At 41.3% G+C, this 24,122-nt stretch overlaps 2 protein-coding genes across 6 annotated transcripts in view; one reads left to right on the top strand and one right to left on the bottom strand.

Moving 5' to 3' along the window:
• Positions 1 to 2,801: 2,801 nt before the first annotated feature.
• COX19 (cytochrome c oxidase assembly factor COX19) lies at positions 2,802 to 18,062 on the bottom strand. Of its 2 annotated transcripts, none has more exons than XM_068115777.2 (4): positions 17,790 to 18,062; positions 17,375 to 17,483; positions 8,508 to 8,619; positions 2,802 to 3,690 (listed from the first exon to the last, which is right to left on the bottom strand). In XM_068115777.2, the coding sequence occupies exons 2-4, from the start codon at positions 17,454 to 17,456 to the stop codon at positions 3,573 to 3,575; spliced, it is 312 nt and encodes a 103-aa protein (XP_067971878.1). In that variant the 5' UTR covers positions 17,457 to 17,483; positions 17,790 to 18,062; the 3' UTR covers positions 2,802 to 3,572. The 2 variants fall into 2 exon arrangements, with proteins under 2 accessions (XP_067971878.1, XP_067971879.1); XM_068115778.2 differs by having other exon boundaries at positions 17,615 to 17,799.
• An 89-nt stretch (positions 18,063 to 18,151) lies between these two features.
• ENDOV (endonuclease V) overlaps positions 18,152 to 24,122 on the top strand; it is a 164,671-nt gene continuing 158,700 nt past the window's right edge. For 2 of the 4 annotated variants that reach the window (XM_078778963.1, XM_078778965.1), the window contains exon 1: positions 18,245 to 18,394. In XM_078778963.1, the coding sequence (XP_078635089.1) occupies positions 18,342 to 18,394 (53 nt within the window). In that variant the 5' untranslated portion in view covers positions 18,245 to 18,341. Of the gene's footprint in view, positions 18,395 to 24,122 lie in introns of all 4 variants that reach the window. The other 2 variants (XM_078778966.1, XM_078778964.1) reach the window with 2 other exon arrangements.

The raw sequence follows: 24,122 nt of genomic DNA on the forward strand, positions 1-24,122 counted from the left end.
GAGAAACTCTATACAGTCAAAGAGTAGTGAACGCATTGAGAGTGGGATCTTCTCTGAACACTGTACCGAGCTGTTGCTGCTTGGTCTTCAGAAATTCCACCTTTTCTTTGCAAACTCTGTCATTCGAGAGAAGTTTCCAAAATATGCAACAATATTTTCTTTTCCAATAATAAACAGCCCAAGACTGAACTTTTCCTTTGACAAATGCCCAGCTATTTTGAACACGACTTAACTGCTTTTCAAAATCCCAAGCCGTTCAATTTCCACCGGATTTATATTCACGATATATTTCCACTGCGATAAAAATCTCAGCTTTCAATCTTGAGACTAAAATCCACATCCCATTCATCAAAAGCCTGGTTTTGTCCTTTAGGACGAGTAATAAATACAAACAAAAAAGTATTTTAACCTTTTATCCTAAATCATGTGCTCAGGAAGCTTCCTTACTGATGTTCCTTCCTCTAACAGCACACGTCATGCCAACATTATAAGTCTTTGACTCACGATAACGTCACAAATGTTTCACATTTCTGAATAATGGATTCAATCTTCGTTAACATTTTATTCTACGTTTACTAATCGAATACGGAAACCCTTTTAATATTTCACAGTGACCTGTCATATTTCATATGGAGGAAATGTTGAGTTGGATCTTGAAGACGGCATGAAGCTGGAAGGTGTGAAAACATTTTGCTACCTAGGAGACATTCTGAATGGAGAAGGTGGATCAGACTCGGCAAAGGTTGCTAAAATGAGATGTGCATGGAAGAAGTTTCGGGAACTGACTGGCGTACTGACGAGGAGGGGAGTGTCGTTGAAGCTGAAGGGAAAGGTGTATGCTGCATGAGAAGTGTTATGATTTATGGGAGCGAGACATGGGTCATGAACGTAGAGCAGCAACGAAGGCTGGAAAGGGTGGAAATGCGAATGGTTCGATGGATGTGTGGAGTATCGTTGAGAGAGAGGAAGACAAATGATGAATTGCGAAAGATGATGGGAATAGAGCCTGTGATGGATGCTGTGAAGAGGAACAGGTTGAGATGGTTTGGTCATGTGTTGAGGAAGGATGAAAGTGACTGCTTGAGAAGAGTGATGGAAATGAATGTAGAAGGAAGTAGATGACGGGGAAGACCGAGAAAGACTTGGCTAAAGGTGGTGGAAGAAGAAATGCGGGCAAGGGGGTTAACAAGGGGAGATGCAGAAAATAGGGCAAAATGGAGAAGATTGTCATGGGGACCGCAAGGCTAACCCCCGCTCTAGCAGGGAAAATGGCCTTAAAATGCCTGTTGTTGTTTGTTGTAGTGACCTGAGGATCATCGAGGAACTTGTACATAAATCACATGCAGAACAAGGACATTATGAGAGATCAATGTGTTTTTAAATGAATCACAAGAGCATTTAGTAGACAAATGACAAATCCACAGTACAGTCAATATGTAGGATTTTATACGTTGGATCGCAGAATCATGAGCTTCATGCTCAGATGGGAATGTCCAACAGGCCAAAATTACAGATGAGCATGAAAAGGTGAACAAAAAAAAGCCGGAGAGGCTATTTAACTTACTCTATGCAAATGAGTGATTATTGTGAAAATTCCAGTTATTGTGAAAATTGAACACTCAAAACAATAACTTGGATTATTTTTTTTACTTTATATGGGAGAGCAGACATCCTACAAATTAGATATACTTTGCATCTAGTGAGATCAGGGCCAAATGATAACACGAGATAAGTAAAACTGCACTTGGTAGAGCGCATACCTCCGCCAGGTTGAACAGTTTATGTTTTGTATCCAATGACAGGCCGGATCTGGATTTGAACCTGAACCAAAATATAATCGGCTTGTTCTTGTCGCCTAATCAACTCGTCCATGAAGTTTCGTCCAAATTCCTCCACAACTTGAAACATCGTGCTGTATATCGTTTGTTTTTGCCCTATCTCTCAATGGTGGAGAATCACTTAAAAATTCTCAGATACGGATCTGGATTTTCAACAAAATCGAATAATTCGCCCATGGCACACACCCAACCTGTGCACCAAGTTTTATCCGAATCCGTCCACAACCTCTTCAGATAACCTGCTCACAGACAAACAAGCAGGGTTGAAAACATAACCTACCATGTATGGAAAGAATACTACCATATATGGAATTTACTTGCCATGTGTTGGTATTATTAATTCGTTTTGAATGACTTTGCTTTCAGTTTTTTTTTTAGGACGATTTTGCAAAACAAATAATTAGCCCAGATACGTGATGAAATCTGCAAGAGGTGAACCAGAAAAAGATGTGTTAGAATCCCTCATCATTTGAATTATATATTTAAAAAACAAATAAAGAAATCGCACCCGTGTCCGAAGGAAGCGGTTCAGTTTGGCATCTTTAATATGAAATAGGCAAAGCCAAGAAATAAATGAAACACTTTAGAATTACCCTTTAGAACCAATCAGAATCACCCTTTAGAAGCCCTTAGAACCCTCTTGAATTACACTTTATAACCCTTTAGAATTAAACAGGGTGGGTTAGAAAGGTTCTTCTTCATTATTGATGGATGGATGGCCAGATGGAAAAAAGAACAAAGCCTTGAGGACAAAAGGACAAAAAAAGAACATTGAAGTGGCTTCACCGCTTAAAAAAGAATGTTGATCTCAGTTTGTTGACCTAAGTCAAAAACCACCAAATTACTAATGGTACGTAGAATCCTGTCCAAATCAAAAGAAAGCACTGTCCATGTATACACAGGTAACCAAACCCCTTTTCATATCCAAATTTCAATATGGCAATGATCAGTTGTTAAGGAAGCTGGTTTTTTTTAATTTTTATTTTATTACAATGAGCAACATGTACTTTGCCAAGCAGCAAAAAGGCATTAGGTAGTATACAAATCAATATAACATACCTGATTCGAAAGTGGGCTCAAACATTCATGAGGGCAAGTGCTCAGATTGGAAGGCAAAATGAGCTAACCGCCATTCATCAAAATCTCAGGACCCATAGAGGTTTGAGGCAGAAACGTAACAACCAGGATACATTAAAAAAAAGTAAGATGAACCAATCAATGAACAGACACGTGATAAATCAAAGAACAGAAAGAAACAACAGAAGATAAAATAAACAGGTAAGACTGTTTTCATGGAGAAACAGTACCTTCGGCACAGAGTGCAAGCCGCGGGAAAAGTTTCTCTATCCAGTTATTAACTGGTGATGTCATATGCAGCATCCAGCCCACACCCAGTGCCAATTGGCCTCAACTGTTACAACATGACCACCACTCAAACTTCCTTTTTTCCTGAAGTCTTGTTTGCCATGCCAGTCACAGTAGTTGCAGAGACAAAATCCCAAAATTCATCACAGCCTTTTTCACAAGCTGTGGGGCTTTAACTCCGTAGGTGTTAACACAGCAATTGGTACAATAAATCGCTGGTGCACAAAATCTTGCAATATAGCATTTTGTGCAGACGACATGAAATAACCTCCTGGTTGTTTCATAAATTATTCTACAAGTTGATACAGAACAAAGTCTGAAAAAGCGCTTTGGAAGAACAATCATTGGTGAGCGAAGGGAGTTGCCAGCTCACTGCCGAGTCCCAGCATGGTTAGAATTCCTCTCTTTTTTGTTTTCTTTTTCCTTCTCTTTCTCCATCAAGTCTTTGTAACCCAGTTTTTCCAGTGATTCCTGTGCCATAAGATCTCTATTGAGAAAGATACATGACAGTGAGAACCAGGAAATGTCCAGTGCTGAAAAATGAGAAAAAGCCATAAGAAAAGAATAAATAATTATGACTAGGTAGAAAAAGGGAAAAAAGAGGTTGCGAGGAGAGAGAGGTAAAGAGAGAAGTAAAGGGTGAAAAAGAAAAGACGAATGGATGAATGAAGGGAGGGAGGGTCGAGAGTGTTTCAAATTTCTCCACCATTTTGCATAAGTAATATGAAGATTGCCTTTAAAGTTGAATTGGTTATACATATATATAGTTACAGCCATGGATTACTAATCAAATGTGAATGCCAATTAGTTGACTATGTGGCCCAGGGTTCTCCGCCGAATTACCGTTTACCTGGGGGGTCACATGGTTTTCTAGCCGAGGAATGTGCCCTCGGTTACGCACTGATCTGGTCTTCAGATCTTAATTGGATGCAGCTGAGCGAGCTGCCAGTGCACACCAGATGTAGACTGGAGCCAATTAGTTGCTAAATTAAAATCTCCAAGCAAACACTATATGTGGACGGTGGTAGACCAATGAAGGAAAAGGCACATCAAGCAGACTGGAAAACATAATTCAACAAGCAGTTGTATATTTACAAGAAGAGCGGGCCGCGGGGTCATACGGTGTATTTCAAAGGAATCAATTATTCAAACAATCTAAAATATACAAGGGATTTTGATAAGGCACAGGTACAGAGAGCAGAACTATCCCGATCTATCTTGCTTATACACGTTACTTACATAAACACGTTACAAGGGCACCCATTCAGAATCATCCATGGAAAGGCAGATAAAGCAAGAGAGATAGAGCAGTGTGAGGCTTTTGCGACCTCATTGCTCATCAAGCATGGACCAATGAGCCCGCGCTGCCAATTCGCTGAGGGAGGGGGTAAAAAGGAGGAATACTGGTTTGTGTCTACGAAGCATATTGAAGAGGTGTGAGTGGGGGTGTGGGTGAAGTGCGGGTGGGGTGTGAGGTGGAAACTGGAAAGAGGTGCGCATCAGTGAGGTTGCTCTGAAAAGAACGGTTTGTGGCCTTGCCTTCGTTGAGCAACTGGTTTATCCAAAGGCGACAAATAGAAGAGAGAGAAAGAACATGTGAGGAGACAGATTAACTTAATGTGTGAGGTGATATATTGACTTAATGTATGCGATGATAATTGGCCTGGTCTTGATGAAAGGGCTCTGCTCACTCGCCCAGCTCTCCGTCCCACAAACTCCGTTCCACAGCTCCAGCTCCGTTCCACGAGTTCCGACCAACCTGTCGCAATGTACCACCTACCAAGCCAAATATCCTCTCGCATGTCTGGAATACACTGCTTAAATAGCTGCTTGGCAGGAGAGGGGCTTTGGTGTGGATCAAGAGAGTGCACATCCGATTTCTATAGTGCCAGCACCGCCCACACAAGTTCACGGTCACGAAAATGCTGTCATTACCTCCCAGGCAGGACATACATCGGAGCTCTGTACTTAACATAGAGCTGGCGTTTTTGGTTGCTCTGAGCACGAACGTGCGCTGGAAGCCGAATTGGCATTCCAAGTAAGCAAAGCGTCAGAGCTATTCAGAAAGTGTTAATGAGCGATTAGTGCACATTTGTGCTTCAAGCTATTGACGTCTGAACATCAAGGTCTGAAGTGATCGCTCCTGGCGCATTGCACCATCGCTCTCGTCGCTCTGAAGGTGGCGGTGGGCGCCTGCTGTGATTGTGTGGTGATTGTGGTTGAGGCAGTGGTAGAGGCAGTGTGGTTGTTGAGCTGTGGTTGAGGCGGCATGGTGGTTCATACTGTGGTGGAGGCATTGTGGTTGTTAAGCAATGGAGAGCGTGTATACCGAGCTGATACAATGTTCTAATAAAGTGGAGTGATAATAAATGTCTTCATTATTTATCAGTGTAGTGTGGTTATTGTAGCGTTTGTAGGAAAAATGTGGCAGAGGTCGAAGTAATGTGGCAGTTTGATTCTGGCGCGCGATTCAAACTGGGTTTTGGCACGCATATGCAAATGATGTAAGGCGGTCGAGGGCGCACGTTGTGTGAGTTAGGTTAAATTGTCCTGTACTCGTGTATGAGTTTACTTACTAGCAAATGGGGAGAAAAAGGGAAAAACCTAGCTAATCCCACACAACACATATTGACCAATGAAACACACTACACAAAAGGGAAGGATTATCTGCACATGTACTTAGGAAATAACCAACTCGGAAACCTGTATGTTGGATGCCATTGCCTGGGGAAATGACGCAATATATAATGGTCGAGGCTTGTGGAGGAGCTGCATAACAAAGGGCAGCAGTTTCACAACCTACCAAAGAGTATGGACATGCACAAGGAGGAAAGGAGGAATAACACCAAAACGAGTAACAATGACCCAGAAAGGAACAGAATGGAAAAGAATCAACGTGTGTAGAAAAGATCGTGGATATGCATGGGTGAACACACGAGGTAGTGATGAGCAGGAAATTAGAAATACTGAAGTGAGGATGATGAGAGACGCAGAGAGCGAAGCACATTAGCACAGTACAAATGTGCAACGTGCATATCGAAGGCGTACACTAAATCCATGTAATCTAATTATATGGTGTTATAATACCAGAGAAGTTACTTTATTCGGAGAAAAAAAAAAAGTTTTTTGCCAAGGAATGTAATTATAACGGTTCGTAAGATCGGCAATCATCTTGATGATCATGCCGTCTTAGTACAAGCAGGTTGAAACATGCCACTGAAACTTCAACTACACCAGACAGGCCAGAACTTCTCCAGTGTGTTCTGGCATGGCTTGGTGAGTGGAAATGCTCAAAGAAGTCAAGTTGGCATGGCATAAACTTGCGAGTGGAGACGCATCCATGACGAGGCTCATTTTCCAGGCTCACTACTCCTTCCACTGGCATACGAAGGCTCTTCCACTCCCATCAAGGGGAATTACTCACTATTCACAACGAGTGCACAACTCTGGTGTACACTTCCCCAAACCCTTCTGACTAATGTTTTTTTCAGCACATCCATTGGTTGTTATTGATAATCATCACGATTTGGTTGTGGCTTTGCCAAAAGCACCATTAAGCTTTTCTATTTATCAAAACTACACATGCTTCCCTTCGCTTTGCTGACGTTTTAGTTTGCTTTCTTGACGCTCTTTAATTGGCTTTCTTGGTTTTGTTATCTAAATGTGTGGAACAAGTCAAGACTGAGAAAAGTCATTACCCTGACATTTAAAGTGGGTGAACCTTCAAACTGTATGGAGTCCCTATATTTGCGAGCGTTGAAAAGGAAGTCCATGCATGTTTGTACCGATTAAAGTCACTTCTTGAACAGTCTTCTTGAAAAATCTTCCATCAGGGAGACGCTTTCATTCTCCGCTTATTGAGAAGAACATTTTCAAAAAGTCATTTACACCAAGTGCAATTCCAATGTTAAATTCAAATTCTTAGCCATTTTGCTGTTTAGTCCATCTTCCATATTTCACCTGTTATCTCATTCCTTTTGATGTTTTATGTTTCTACATGATGCTTTGAACTTGCGGCGTCACTGAAAAGGAATTTCCCTGGATACGGGACAATAAAGATTACTATTACTATGCACTTGTTGTTGTTATTTGTGTGCTCCTTCCGTGTCCTTGTAAAGGGTTCCTGCTGTTGTAGAATAATAAATGTTATTGTTGCAACCACTACATTAAACACTACATGTGAGGTCCTGCTTCTTCTTTAATCCCGGTAACATGGCTTTTAAACAGGCAAGTGATTGGTGATTAAATGATCTATGGCTCGTGATGGAGCGTGCACATATATCACGCATCAGACATGGATATTAGAATAATTCAGTATCCGATTTAATAATCTACAAACACCGCACATCCGGAAGCAGCCTGTGGGAGAGGGGAGGGGGTAGGGATGAGAAAGGTGGTGCTGATATTGGGGGAGGTGGAGCAAATATATTTTGTGCCATGGCTAGTAATGCCCCCTGTCTCCAGCAGGGGTCATTAAACCACTTGCACATGCAAAAGTTGTAAGTCATCCTCCCCCTTGCGGAGTGGGACAAGGGGATTTTTGTGCCTACGGGCTGACCCTGGGTACCCCAGCACGTATGCAACATTTGGTGGAGATTGGCCCAGCCGTGTTGTTTTCTTTGCTTCTTAGATATACACACAGATAATTGCCTCATTACTCCCGCCAGGGAGTAATGCATTCGATCGTGTCCGTCCGTGTGTGTGCGTATGTGTGTTCGTATGTTCGTGTGTTTGTGACCAAGATATCTGGAAAAGTTCTGAACGGATTTGGATGAAAGTTGGTGGGATGATTGCCCTTGGGATAAGGAAGAGTTGATTAGTTTTTGGTGAAGCTCAGGATATTATTCCGGATCCAGGAATTATTTTTTCTCTTTTACTGCATTAAAGCTTTTATTCTTATTCTTAAATGATATTTTTCTCCTCTAATTCCGAGATATATCAAAATAAATTCTCTGACAGTTAGGGCTTACTTTCTTTTTCATTTATTGTTTTGGGGAGAGGGGATGTTAAACAAAACGTATTATTCCAACTTGACCCACGGCGGGAGTATGCGCTCTACTGAGTGGCGTTCTAGTTTAGTATTGTAGTATTACTAGGAGATTTGAAAATGGACAAATCAAGTTGTATATGGTATTTGAATCTGGGATCCCAGCATCTTGAGCTCTGTGCTCAGATGGGAATAAACACCAAATGGACAAACTCAACTTGACACGATTGACATAATGGCAGTACATGGTAGAAGACGGGGATGCATCGACAGGATGCTTAACAAGTCAACAAGTAACTGAGCACAGCCGATCCAACCTCTCCATGCGGCACTGAAGATAGTCTTTCGACTGCTGGCGGCATGCAGAGTTGTCGAAGTCTTTCGCCCGTAGACAGCGCATGAACACGTCCTTGAACGCGCTGCATTCTCCTGCACAAACAAGCAATTTTACCGACAGTGTGTCACGTAAATCCGATTGTGATTTAGGAAGATGTGCACGGGGAGACTAAATGCAATGAGGCACACACAAACCTGTGGTTCTGATGTGGATCACCTGGAACATGAAAAGAATGAAAATCTCCCGTGAAAAACAAAAACTTTCAAAAGTCATTAATTAACAAAATATAAATAATACAAGCATTCAGCCTGGTATAAGATGTTTGGTTCAAATTTGGCTTGTGGTTGGCATCTCAGTTCTGTACCTTCCTCCCCTCCCCCCACCTACCTCTTTGTTGGAACATGACAAACTGGAAAAAGAGAAACTCACATTATTATTCTGCTCCAGATTAGGTGTTGAAAAAAAAAAGTTTGTTATCAAGAGTCCAGCTGCATCATCTTAAAAACACTGAACGTCTATTCATATAGTTTCCTTGTATGTACTCGTATTTAGGGATACGAGAATGCCTATTCGTCATTCACCTGACGGATTTAATCAAAAGACAGCAAGTTATACTTCGCAAACATATCACATGTCTACCTGTGAATCTCAATAAGGATGTAAAATGAATTAAAACAGGTGAAAAATGATATTTTATAACATGTAGTAGTCGTTGTTGTTGCTGCTGCTATCATTGTGGTTGTTACCCTGCCGAAAGACCCAGGGTTAAGCATTCGGGTCCGTCCGTACGTCGTATGTATGTACGTACGTGTCTGCATTTTAAAAATTCATTTTCTCGGCAACCGTTGGTCCGATTGACATGAAATCTTCACCATAGGAGGGACTCCTCCTGTAGAATATTTTAGTTAATAGTATGACGTCACAGGTCACGTGGTACGGGCGCCATCTTGGAAAACCCCCCAAAAATTGCACCTCTATATCTCAAAAACCGCTTCACATAAATAATTGAGACAGGTCTCATTGCAAAGAACTCTCCATGCGTAATAACATATGTGAATGATGACGTCATGGGTGCCGCCGTTATGACGTCATAATTCGACAAGCAAAAAAACTTCATCCGATCAGGATGAAATTTCTTGAGCATCTTCTCGGTATAAATTGATGCAGAAATAAAATTATAATGACGTCGTAGGTCACGTGGTTCGGACGCCATATTGTTTTGAGTGAAAAACCACTAAAATCCCATTTTCTCCGAAAAGACTGAACAGATTGAGGCCAAACTTTGCAGGCAGAATCGCATACCCATGACGAACAAAAAAGTCAGCGAGAATGACGTCATGTGTCACATGGTTTCAGAGTTATGATGTTTTTAAGCATAAACTTTTAAAACCAAGCGCCTCCCTCATTTGTGATCCTATCGAGTGGAAACTTCACAGATGTGTTCAGCATGTCAGTCTACTAAAATCACCTTTTGGAATTTGCGATAGGTCACGTGGTTTGGCAGATATGAATAATTAAACGGAAATATTAATTTTTTTTATAATTCTTGAACTGCTTCATTGATCGACGTGAAACTTTATATTATAGTAGCGGTGATGAAGTGTAACATGTGTGCAAAATTTCAAGATGATTGGATGTACGGTCTGGAAGCTAGAAGTTGTTATTGCGTGAAGAAGAAGAGGCTTTTAGAGTGGGCATGGAATTCATTATCACACTGCACATGACGAGCAGGCAAAGTACGAAGCGACCTCTCGGAGTCATTTTGAACTCAAATCAAATTCTGATTTCATATTTGTCAATCGCTGAGGTATATTAACACACGGCCAAAACAGATTTGGCGAAATTTCGACGATTTTTGACGAAAATATAACATTTGTGTCTGCATTTCAGTAAAGTAAAGTGTGTGCCGTGTCAGCATTTTAAAAATTGAAACATGGCTCATTGTAAATAACTCCATATGGGGAATAGGTGTTGTTAACGATGACGTCATTGGTGCCATAATTACGACGTCATATTCGACTGGGACAACGCTTAGTCTGATCAGTTTGAAATTTATTGTGCATGATCTATGCAACAATTATTTAGAGAATATAAATTTATGATGTCATCGCTCATGTGGTCTGGCAGCCATATTGGATCCCCAAAAAAAAGAAACGTTCAAAAATAGAAGAGTTGGCTCACACCAACTTGACTGTGCAGGGTAAGTATTCTATGAATACCATCGAGTTGTTTGTGTGCTCCTTCTGAGCACTATCATATTTTTTCTCTTGCATTGAGAAGTACATATTACTTTAAATAATTTTGTGTGCTCCTTCTGTGCCCGTCATGCTTTATTCTACAGGATTCCTGCTGTCGTACAGTTGGAATCGCTACATTAAAGCCCCAGGTCCTGCTTCCTCTTCCATCCTGGAAAGACAGGCTTTTAAAACAGGCATTTTTGGAATTGAACAGACGCAAATTTTTGTTCCAAGTAAATCGATTATTTATTAGCTTTCCAACGGTACCATTTTATTATTTTATGGCAGCAAGAACCCTTTAGAATAAAGCGTGGCAGGGACATGCACGCACACACTATCAATTATGTAGTTTTTCCATTGCGGTGCAATCAATCCGACTGGATGGGAGCACACATTCGCCTTCAGGTGTTAACGTCTGGATTCAATTCGCAACTCCTACAAGCTGCCAGATTGATGCTTCGCTGGCAGGGAGTTGCATCATAAACCGCATCTCTGGATGGATGTTGAGCTGCGACTCATCTGGCAAGATTAGCTGGTGGGTGTTGAAAATCCCACAAAGGGAAGACTACTGTGTGTCAGAACCATAGTCGAATTCCAAATCCATTGTCAAAAGTCAGGAGGAATTGTATCAGCTAAAACTCATGAATTATACATCCAGTGGGAGGAATCCTCAATTGAATCGTCTGATGTGCTTTTTTTTCTTTAGAGAGTGAGGCTCACAGAAGAGAAAGGTAGAACTGACACTTTGGGACAAACATCAAGGGAATGAATTACCAGGAAAAGAGGAGAGAGGTGGATTTTTGGGAGGGCTGAGGAAGCTGAAACCATCAAGTAAAATGGTTGGGTTAGGAAGGGTTAGTGGGGGTAATAACGATCAATGGTGAGAATTGAAGATGATAAGAGATGAAGGTGCACGGCTTGCTTGGAGTCCTGGAAGGAAGAGCAAGACAGAACAGCTTCTGGGAGGTAGTTCCATCGTCAGGAGAAGCGAGGAAAAAAAGGGAGTAGAGGTGTGTAGTCAGTCTGGATTTTGGAAGTTTAACCACGAGGAGGTGATTGGAAGAACACGTACATCCTGGAGAAGATACAGAGGGTTGGATGAGAGAGCGGAGGAAGCAATGCTGGAGATGGTAGAAAAGTGAGAAACCACCGATCTGCCTGTGATGCGAGAAGTTGGCCTCATTACGGGAGATTCCAATACCCATGAGCTTTAGATTTCACAGAATCCATGAGAAACAGATGTGATGCTGGGGCACCAACCCAAGGCGGGTAACAGTACTCAATTTGCTAATGATAACTCATCTCATTCCCATTCCCACTGCCAGTCCATGGTGGGTTTCGTGAACAAGCCACACGGACACCAAAAGGTCCAATGGCACCGAGATAAAAAAGTAAGTCTTTGGGCCAGAAGCATGGAAAAGTAAAGAATACATAAAATTCCCTCAAATCAATCCGTGGCCATTTTAATGATGATATACAAGACAAGTGTAATCACCAATAAAAAAACAAGAAGACGTCATGCGGAGCACGATACTTGCGAACCCCCCCCCCCTCGCCCCCCCCCCCCCCCCAAGAAAAAAATTCCATTGATACAGCAAATTGTCCATTTCATCAAGATTAAAATTGACAATCTTGATCAAAGCTCGGGTCAATAGGAAGAAAAGTGACGATTTTTCAGATGAAAAATGATGATTTTGGAAGGTTGACCTTTGACCTCAAAAATAGTTAGTTTCCCTATTTAGTGACTCAATGTGCAAATGCTGTTCAATTTTCAAGTCAATCGGATGAAAATTGAGGATTTTAGAAATTTGGCCTATGTTGACCTTTTGGCCGATGGTGACCTCAAAAATACTTGGTGGTTGAATTCAGTGACCAGATATGCAAGTCCTCTTCAAATTTCAAGTCAATCGGATGAAAATTGAGGATTTTAGAAATTTGGCCTATGTTGACCTCAAATATACTTGGTGGTTGAATTCAGTGACTAGATATGCAAGTCCTCTTCAAATTTCAAGTCAATTGGATGAAAATTGAGGATTTTAGAAATTTGGCCTAGATGTTGACCTTTTGGCCTATGTTGACCTTTTGGCCTATGTTGACCTTTTGGCCTATGTTGACCTCAAAAATACTTGGTGGTTGAATTCAGTGACCAGATATGCAAGCCCTCTTCAAATTTCAAGTCAATCGGATGAAAATTGAGGATTTTAGAAATTCGGCCTATGTTGACCTTTTGGCCTATGTTGACCTCAAATATACTTGGTGGTTGAATTCAGTGACCAGATATGCAAGTCCTCTTCAAATTTCAAGTCAATTGGATGAAAATTGAGGATTTTAGAAATTTAGCAAAGTTGGTGACCTTTTGACCTATTGACCCCAAAAACAATAGGCTTCTTGTTTTTGACCAACTCTACCATTTGGTGAAGTTTCGTGAAGATCGGTTCAAAATTGTGACCTGGAGGCCGGTGACAAACAGACAAACAGACAGAACCACAAACACAACCGACCAATATTCTTGAAAAATCTTCGATTTTGCAAGTAACAAGAAGACGTCATGCGGCGCATGACACTTGCGAAATCCGCTCCCCCCCCCCCCCCCCTCCAAAAATTCCATTGATACAGCAAATTGTCCATTTCAGCAAGATTAAAATTGACAATCTTGATCAAAGCTTGGGTCAATAGGAAGAAAAGTGACGATTTTTCAGATAAAAAAAATGATGATTTTGGAAGGTTGACCTTTAGTTGACGTTTGACTTTTTGACCTCAAAAATAGTTAGTTTCCCTATGTAGTGACTCAATGTGCAAATGCTGTTCAATTTTCAAGTAAATCCGATGAAAATTGAGGATTTTAAAAACTTGGCCTATGTTGACCTTTTGGCTTATGTTGACCTCAAAAATGGCTGGTGGTTGAATTCAGTGCCATATATGCAAATCCTCTTAGTGTGTCAAGTCAATCGGATGAAAATTGATGATTTTAGTAAATTTGGCCTATGTTGCCCTTTTGGCCTACGTTCACCTAAAATATAATTTGTGGTTGAATTCAGTGACCAGAAATGCAAGTCCTTTTCAAATTTCAAGTCAATCGGATGAAAATTGAGGATTTTAGAAATTTGGCTTATGTTGACCTTTTGGCCTATGTTGACTTCAAACATACTTGGTGGTTGCATTCAGTGACCAGATATGCAAGTCCTCTTCAAATTTCAAGTCAATCGGATGAAAATTGAGGATTTTAGAAATTTGGCAAAGTTGGTGACCTTTGACCTACGTTGACCTTTTGACCCCCAAAACAATAGGCTTCTCAATTGGGACGACCTATACAACTTGGTGAAGTTTCATGACGATCGGTTTAGAATTGTGACCTGTAGGCCGGTGACAAACAAACAGACAGACAAACAAACAGACAAACAGAACCACAAACACAACCGACCAATATACTTGAAAAATCTTCGATTTTGCAAGTAACAAGAAGATGTCATGCATAGCACGTCACGATACTTGCTAAATCCACCCCTCGCACCCAAAAAGGTTGCCATGTATACATCAAATTGTCAATTTCATTACGATTTAAATTGACGATATTCATCAAAGCTCGGGCCAATAGGATTGAAATTGATGATTTTAGAAATTTGGCAAAGTTGGTGACCTTTGGCCTACGTTGACCTTTTGACCCCCAAAACAATAGGCTTCTCAATTGGGACGACCTATACAACTTGGTGAAGTTTCATGACGATCAGTTTAGAATTGTGACCTGTAGGCCAGTGACAAACAAACAGACAGACAAACAAACAGACAAACAGAACCACAAACACAACCGACCAATATACTTGAAAAATCTTCGATTTTGCAAGTAACAAGAAGATGTCATGCATAGCACGATACTTGCTAAATCCACCCCTCCCACCCAAAAAGGTTGCCATGTATACATCAAATTGTCAATTTCATTACGATTTAAATTGACGATATTCATCAAAGCTCGGGCCAATAGGATTGAAATTGATGATTTTAGAAATTTGACCTTGAGTTGACCTTTGCCCTAAAAAATAGTTGGCTTACCAATTTAGAGAGTCATTGGAGTCAATATACAAATGCTGTTCAATTTTCAAGTCAATCGGATGAAAAATGGCGATTTTAGAAATTTGACCTCCAGATGACCTTTGACCTCAAAATCAATAGGCTTCTCAATTGTGACGACCTCTTGGTGAAGAGTCTTGGTACAAGTCTTGGTACAACTTGGTGAAGTTTCATAACGATCGGTTTAGAATTGTGACCTGTAGGCGAGTGACAAACAGACAGACAAACAGACAGAATAACAAACGCAACCGACCAATATGCTTGAAAATCTTCAATGTTCGCAAGTAATAAATGCTCAGACATTCCTCTACATGCCAGGGACAACCACAGGGCAGTCAGAATCTTTGGTACGTCTGTCTTTGCAAAATTTCGGATTTCAACAACTAGTCAGGTTCACTATGTCAATAAATTATATTTCGTTCAAAATCATGGTAGATTAGCAAACCTATACATTTTTGGAAAGGTTATAGCATAAGGAAACTAAAAATCAATGTTTACATTTGGAGAGATACCTGTATGGCGGCCATTTTGGATTTTCAAAATGGCCACTGTAAAATACATATTTTGTTCTATTTCTGCCTCTAATTACCCTAAAAACTTTTTAAAATATACTAAACCTATATTTTCAGGGACAAGGAATCCAATGAAAGTATCAAATTAGTGCTATGGGGAATGGTAAGACACGAATCAAAGGTTTTGAATTGCAAAATACTGTCTTTATATTCGCGATAAGTTGCATAATCAAATACATGTTATCATTTTGTACAGGCAGTTAATAACATCACAATGTGTCACAATAATTCATATCACCAAACATACACAGGCAGTCAGCAAAATCATATATACACATGCAGTCAATGGCATCAAACATACACGATTACATAATATGCCATTTAGAGTTCGTCATCAGTCATCACTGTCCTGTGTGTCGTATCCGACAATATAGTCCGCATCGTTTTCACAGTCCGTTCCACACAAGCAAAGGTCGGTCAAATTGATTGGCAAATCGAATTGGTCAAATGGTCGAATGGTCGATCGAAGCGATTGGTCGAATGGTCGAATTGAATTGGTCGAATTGGTCGAATCGAATTGGTCGGAATTGGCAAATGTAAACATTGATTTTCAGATTTTCCATGTAATAACGTTTCCAAAAATGTATAGGTTTGCTAATCTACCATGATTTTGAACGAAAAAACATAGTGAACCTGACTAAACCTTGAATTCCTGAGATGTGGAGCACATAATCATTTGGTATATCACTTCATTTGTGATATCATTTGTGGCATTGCTTGGAAAGAATACATAAATGATTATAAAAGAAAACAAAAAACTTCTTCCTCCCAATCGTTCTTCAGTTCTGCGTCCTCTTCACTCTTCATACAACTAAGCTTTATTGAGTTATTGACCTAGACACAATAACACAACTGAGTAACATTCGAATGACTTCCCTCTGGAGAAGTATCAAGACCAACTAGACCGTTTATGTCCCCAGGTACTGCGGTAATCCCTCCGGAACAGTCATGCTAACTGGGCTGTTTCTCCCAGACACCGCGGTGATCCTTTTGGAGAAGTCTTACAAACAACTAGACCATTCATCTATCCAGGCATTGTGGTATTCCCTCTGGACAATTTCTCCCAGACACACAGTGGTCCTTTTAGAGAAGTCTTTCTAACAAATGGACCCTTCATCTACCCAGGTATTGCGGCAGTTCCTCTGGACCAGTCACGCTAACTGGACCATTTCTCCCAGACACCGTGGTGGTCCTTTTGGGGAAGTCTTACCAACAAATGGACCATTCATCTCCCCAGGTACTGTGGTAGTCCCCCTGGAACAGTTGTGCTAACTGCACCATTTCTCCCAGACACCACGGTGGTCCTTTTGGGGAAGTCTTACCAACAAATGGACCATTCATCTCCCCAGGTACTGTGGTAGTCCCTCTGGAACAGTTATGCTAACTGTACCATTTCTCCCAGACACCGTGGTGGTCCTTTTGGGGAAGTCTTACCAACAAATGGACCATTCATCTCCCCAGGTACTGTGGTAGTCCCTCTGGAACAGTTATGCTAACTGGACCATTTCTCCCAGACACTGCGGTGATCGTTTTGGGGAGGTCTTACAAACAACGAGACCATTTATCTCCCCAAGTACTGCAGGAGTCCATCTGGACCTGTCACACAAACTGAACCATTTCTCCCAGACACCACAGTGGTCCTTTTCGAGAAGTCTTTCTAACAACTGGACCGTTCATCTACCTATAGACTGCAGTAGTTTCTCTGGAACAGTCTTGCTAACTGGACCATTTATCCAAAATATCGCGGTGGTCCTTTTGGAGAAGCCTTACTAATAATTAGACAATTCATCTCCCCAGGTACTGTGGTAGTCCACAGTTGCGCTAACTGAACCATTTCTCCCAGACACCGCAGTGATCCTTTTGGAGAAGTCTTACCAACAACTGGACCGTTCATCTCCCCAGGTTACAGGTGGTCGTTTAGGAGACATTTTGCTAACTGGACCGTTTCTTTTTTCAGATAAATGCCAGCATACCGTGGTGGTCTAAAGGGAAGGCGCCCTTATCAGGAGGTTTTGGTTTGAAGCTCTTCGTTCCAAAGTTCATCGCCGTAGACATCGTGTTGTCTTGTTCGAACAGAAAAGGCTGCAGACAGGCAGAAGCAGACAGACACGCAAATCAAGCGTAAACAGCGAACCGTCGAATATATGTCACAACACGTTTCTATAATTAATTCCCCGTCTCAGGCAGGAATTCTGAACAATCATCGGACATACCTGCGTGATAAAGAAAATAAATACGTCGAAACAAGGTACCGTAGTCCGTACTTGGGGATTGTAACACGCATATATGGAATATTTTTCGTTGTTATTATCATGACCTACAAAAAAGCCTAACTTTAACTCTCAGATCTACTAGAAAGTAAATGCGCAACTGCAACTTAATGTTTACCTTGAAAATTAGTAGTGTGCACAGCCACTTGCATGTCGTGAAAAGGTGAGAGGGAGAAATTACAAACTAAGCTTATTGAAATTACCAATATTCCTTTACGACTGCAGAAAAAAAACGAGAATAAAAAATTGATGACGAGTCGGAGAAATGCTAAACGATGGAAGGAAAGATCATAGATTGTTATTAAGGCGTTATGATATCATAGATTAAAAAGTTATGAGAGACTAAAATAATCTAAAACGCATGTTGTTTCATTGTGACAATTGCGACGGTGATACAGGCGTCGGTTTTAAAAGTAGTATAAATATTATTTAAAATGTTTTTTTTTTTTTTAAGGAAAATTTCCTCGTTTAGTTTTATGCACGACTGGAAACTTAATATCAGTCGGGAACTATGGATAATCGCCAGGGGAAAAAAATACTTGATATTATGAGGTACTTCGGACAACATAGCGATCGATAAGCGATCCTCTTAATAACTCGCACACTGTACAGTGCGATTTTTTCTTATTTAATTATTATTATACGAAAGCTGTTGTTTCAATCAATTATAATGAATGAGAAGCAGGAAGAAGACGAGACTGAGGAACTGCAGCGTTGGAGAAGGTACTTGGGAGGGAATGCGGAAGTGGGGGAAGACTTTATAATTAATTCGACGCTTTCACCAACACTTGGTTGTGCTGTTTAATATATTTTATACGGGATTGGAGGTCGCCATGACGTTTTGAAATGCATTCGTGAATATGATGCAATAGAAATGCTGCCCCTGCATGGTAATCTATATTTACAGATACAGTAAAGTAAATAAGTCACACCTTTATTTAAAAATGTAATAAAGTCCATATTAAAATACTTGTTAAATTATTGGCACTTCATGTAAGTAAATATGGTCTATTACTACCCTCTGCTCATCACACGATAAACAGTAAAGTGCATGTAAAAATTATGTGGCTTTCGTGTTGCTCAGCATTGTTCTCAAGATGGCGGCGTCCTTTTCTGGGGGATCCAACATGGCCGCCGATGGCTTCGCAGTTCGCAGCGATCATCCAATCAGTGTAGAACGACCCATGCAGTGAAGAAAGAGATCAGTGTGTTCAGATGACTAATACCAGCACAAAAGTTATAGGCTATGAGCCAGACCCTCAAATTTTCGACATTATGCTCAGAGGGAGGATGGCTAACAGTTATTTTTGGCAAGGCCAGGGACCCTAGTGCTGAAAAAAATGTGATAGCAGTGTGAAACTCTTAGCCGTATCTGTGTTATCATCACATTTGTCAGACCACCCCAATAACGCTTTCGGTAATTTTTCCGCCTAAGATTTAGGGGGTAGGGTTCGTTTTGGGGCTTTCAAATAATATCTCCTATATGTATCAGTTAGTGTTGTATACCAGGTGAAAGGTAATTGAATTATCTTTCACATGATGTATAGAAAGTGCCTGTGTGATATATAGTAACCTCTTTATGATCATTAAAACATAATTATTTCCGCCAACCCTCAAAAATTTATCACAAAATCCCCAATGAAAACAAAATTAGGCAAAAATTCAGTTTGGCGGATATTAAATGAATTTTTGAATTTGAGAAACACACAGTATGATTAAAGTCAAATTTGGGCCTTAAATCTCATACACCTTGATAAAGATGAGAAAATCCAATATACAGTAGTTGCTGTAACCATGACCTAAAATCCATAAATGTATATCTTTCCGCTCTTATGATATATTGATTTACATTTTACGATTTTTGACCGACAGCATGTATATAGTTTGTATACCATTATTGGTCTAAAAATAGTATATATAATATTGGGATGTCAGCCATATATAGGCCAAAAAGTACTGAAATTGGTGTCAGAAATGTCTAATTCTAAAAATATGAAGGCATTATGACCAAACTGTATGTGGTGTTCTTGAATATACCACAGATGTATGATGCATGTGATGATTAACCTACTCCATGTATATGTATGTAGGGGCCTTCGTAGAAGGCCTTCGTAGAAGTAGAAGGCCTTCGGGTGTCGCCAGGGCCCATGGCAAGGGACCTAGAGGATGAGATAGCACCTCTGCCATGTGAAGATCTCGGCCCTGTGCCATCACGATAATTCTACCAAATAGAGCTCTGTCTGCTTGAAGAATTACTGCCCTGCCATTGCTTCTGCATTCCTTCTTCTTAGTGAGGTTGCTGAAAGTCTTCAGCTTGTTCAGTTGCAAAGGGTCGTGGAATTTCTTGATTGGTGGGTTGCTCTCAAGTCGCTCACTCTTGAAGTTTGTGTAGCACTTGTGTCCGACTTCCCATGCTTTCTCCAGATCCTTGGCAATATTTGGAGGGGCTGCGCGTGCGGTGGAAATACTGATGAGAGAGCTGGCCATAGTGAATGGGTTCACCCAACTCTGGATCAGTTATCAGTGATGATACAGCGTCCTCATCTTTCTTGATCCGTGTTTGCTGCAGATCCGCGTGTTGTACGTGTGTGTTGCTCACATTCACCATTTCCCTCATCTGGCGGAGAAACGCACTCCTGTGTTCGGATGTGACATAGTAGCGCTTCACTGCTCCAGATTTCAAGTTGAACCTGGTAGTGCCACCTAGTGTCTGTGTGTCTTTGTTGACAGTGACCTCAGTAGTTTGGTCAACTGGAATGCGTCCAAACGGATTGCTTTTTGACATTTGAACTGAGAAGTACCCATCCGAGAACGCTTGGAAGATGCCAGGGTGCTGCGTTGGAAGGTTTGTCATTTGTGCGTAGTATGCTGATAAATACCATGCATAGTTGATTTTGTCGTATGCGAAGCACCAAGGAATCATGGCTTGGATAGCAGATAGATGTAATGGCCAATTACCTTCTCGGGAAGCGCGCAGTAGAGCAAGCAAGACCGTTTCAACGATATCCACGTACGACATCCAGAATGACGACAATTCACCATTATCATGACGAAGGTGATGCAGGAATTGCTTCCAAACAGCCTGAACTTCTTCACACGATTGATCTTCCAACAGGTTGTTCCACTGGCTCTCATCTTGTCCCAATTCAGCAACTTCTGCTAACAACGTAGTGACCGTCTGTGTTGCCTCTGGTCGCATCTTTTCCAACCAAGGGAGAAATTCAATCCACGCAAGCCTCATGAATGCTTCGTAGATGCTCTTATGTACACGGACTGCTCGGTTGTACATCTTCCCCTCCATAACCCGATTGAGTGAGCCTTCTGCGACGATTCCTGTTTCGATGCAAAAGTCTCTAAGACCAGCATCTTGGAAACGAGCACCAAGAATCGACATCACATTGCAGATTGTGTGGAACGTGCCGAGGCGAAGTACGATGTTAGCATATGTGTCTGTGTGTTTCCAGACGATCTCGGCAGCCTTAGCATACAGGGCCTGATCCATGACGACGACGATGTCCTGCAAGTGTAGGATCTGTCGGACGCTTTCAGACTGCTTCAAGATTTCTGCGACTGTGGACATCTCTGTAGCTGGTGCATTTATTGTAGGCATATATCTAACAATATCCTGAGAGACGCTGATAGATGCCCTGACGGTGATGTTGAATCCTGTCCAACTTGGTGTTTTTTGTGTTACTGGGTCCACCTGACGGGCAATGACCCAAAGAAGATTCTTGATTTGAGCAACTTCCATAGCCATCTTGTTTTCCGCTGCAGCTGTTGATAAATAATGTTTGTAGTGGATGAGGCCCAACACGTTCACCTGCAATGTAGACAGGCAGTGTTTCTTCTGTTATGCAGACTGTTCTTTGCTTGAGCTTCTCGATCTTCGGAAGTGGCTCCTTTGGAAGGTGTGGTCCATACATTTTGGCCTGCACTGCAATGCCATTGACTCGATGTGTTGTTCCTTTCCCGGTCAGCGTCTCTTCTAGTCTATCAATGTTATCCCATGCCAAGTTTGTGAATACATACGGCTGGATGCTGCTTGGTAGGACTGTTTGCTCATTTAAGTTTGCTGCAAGTTTTTGAAGACATAGTGCAGTGTCATTTTCCTCCAGTTGAGTGTAGGATATTGCATGTCCAAGATGGTTAAATGTGCGAATTAGTTCTACGTTCCCTGTGAGAGTCTTAACTGCATATGGGAGCAACATGTGTTTCGGAGGCTTTTGTTGTCCACAGCTCACTGCATAGATAATGTCCTGGCTGAAAGATTGCATCAGCATGATGACCCTGTTTGATGGAAGCTCGTTTTCCGGATCTCCAGTCAAGAGGCCAAGCATAAAGCGCTGGAGATAGACGGGAACGACGAAAGAGTCATTGTCGACGTCGGCTGGATGATAGGGCCATGGAGTTGGTTTGTTATCCTTCCTTATCATCGATCTGATGTGTGTCGATGTCTGATCAATGACTTTGGACATGTTTGATGATTTCCCTTTCCAAATGCTCAGTTGTTGTTTAAGTGTTTGTATTTCTTTGACAGCATCTTGTAGTGTTACATTATCAGGTACGACAATCAGTTTTCCACTGTTGTCTTGAAAGATGTGAACGCTATTTCCAAGATCAGTTTCCAGTTTCCGTGCGAGGTTTTTTCTTGTAGCAGTTCTTATCCCATGCAACCCTCTTGATGTCATTATCGATTGTAGGTGCTCTACCAGCGTTGTCATCCTAACAATTTCCTTATTCGGGATTATATGGTTCCGGATGTATACTAGCAACTCATTGTATGCTTCTTCTTCAGTGTAGTCAGATTCGTTTGTGGCGGCCGTGTTTCTGTCATGTGCATCTTTAGTGCTTGGTCTCGTGTAACTTCTGTAGCAAGAGAAATGGTATCGTGCTTCAGCTGCCACAATGTCTCTACTTGTGGCAGCCATGATTTTCGTGTCACATTTACGCACGGCGCTGTTTCGCAGTGTTTCATCTGCTCTCAGATCAACAGCCTTGCTCAACTTTTCACGGGATGACGTTCCCTTGCACCACTTGGTCTTTCCACAGAATATACAATCCGGTTCATAGATGCGTGATTCCGAAGATGCCCTTCTGGCTTGTCTCTTGCTCACTGAACATGTTGCAGCAGCATCGTCGGTTAAATTGGATTCAGCTTTTCGTTTCAGTGCTTCCAAATCTCGCTTCATGGTGAACACGCTCCTGCACTGCCTGTGGTAGAATACTCGGGGAATCTCCTTCTCTGGCAGCGACTGAGCAAGGTCGAGAATGGGTGCATGGTTCCGTATTTTGGCCGCATCCAGCAATGTAGTCCACGAATCGAATGTTTGAGGGCTTATGAGCGGATCGTCTGGTTTGACATCTAACGATAGCTTATGAATGATACAAACGTCCTTGGGAACTTTCTGAGTGATCGCAATCTCCATTGCAAGTATTTGTTCAATTGTCTATCTGCGGTACACTCTGTTTCACCACCACCAATATCACCACCACCGTCTCACCTGGAAAGACATAATATCGAATGAGACCACCACCACCACCACTACTACAAATTAGCATCAGTTGCTATAGTTGCTTAAAAATGTATTCTGCACCAACAAATCTACAAAGAGAAATACATTAGATGTCGTGCACCGCTGTCATGGTTGCAAATCACCTAAAATATAATGAAAATATTGACATTGATGACAACATTCGTATTAGCATGTCTACACATATTGCATTGAATTTCATAGCACATCATGATCATATGTGTGAGGATATTGACTCTAATTATACTGTATGTGTGTCTCAAATCGAAACATACCTTTTACATACCTTTTGATTTTTGCCTATTTTTGTTCCTAAAATTAAAAACCCTGGTGTTGGGCTAGCGGCTAGGGTGCCGGCTTAGGATCCTAGAATCCTAGGATCCTGGGTTCGAATCCCGGTCGATCGCTGAATTAACGCCAGGGGGGTTGACTCAGCCTGTCATCCTTCCGAGGTCGGCTAATTGAGGACCAGTTCACTGGTAATTCCCTGTTTGTCGTTAAAGGCGGCAAAAAGGGTTGGCGTCAGGAAGGGCATCCGGCCGTAAATCATTGCTTCAAAAAGGGGACCGAAAAACAACAACAACCACGGTTCCCGAAAAAGGCCAACCCCCGCTTGCGGGGAAAAATGGCCTCTAAAGGTGGTTTTTTTTGTTCCTAAAATTGGGGATTTTGTGATGAAGTTTTGAGAGTTGGTGGAAATAATTATGTTTTAATAATCATTATAAAGAGGTTACTATAGATCACACAGGCACTTTCTATACATCATTTGAAAGGTAATTCAATAACCTTTTACCTGATATACCACACTAGCTGATATATACACGTGATATTATTTGAGAGCCAAAAAACTAACCCCACCCCCTAAATCTTAAGCGGGAAAAATGACCCGAAAAGCGATAAATGGGTGATCTGACAAATGT

This window comes from Myxine glutinosa, chromosome 5 (assembly GCF_964187855.1).
Source record: "Myxine glutinosa chromosome 5, kmMyxGlut1.1, whole genome shotgun sequence".
Classification (NCBI taxonomy): domain Eukaryota; kingdom Metazoa; phylum Chordata; class Myxini; order Myxiniformes; family Myxinidae; genus Myxine; species Myxine glutinosa.

Excerpts from the sequence above, each read along its gene's own strand:
- COX19 (XM_068115777.2), bottom strand. The coding sequence starts at position 17,456 with ATGTCTACGGCGATGAACTTTGGAACGAAGAGCTTCAAACCAAAACCT. Across the intron at positions 8,620-17,374 it reads CTTCCCTTTAGACCACCACG|GAGAATGCAGCGCGTTCAAG; the intron begins GTATGCTGGCAT and ends TTGTTTGTGCAG. Across the intron at positions 3,691-8,507 it reads CTTCAGTGCCGCATGGAGAG|AGATCTTATGGCACAGGAAT; the intron begins GTTGGATCGGCT and ends CTTTCTCAATAG.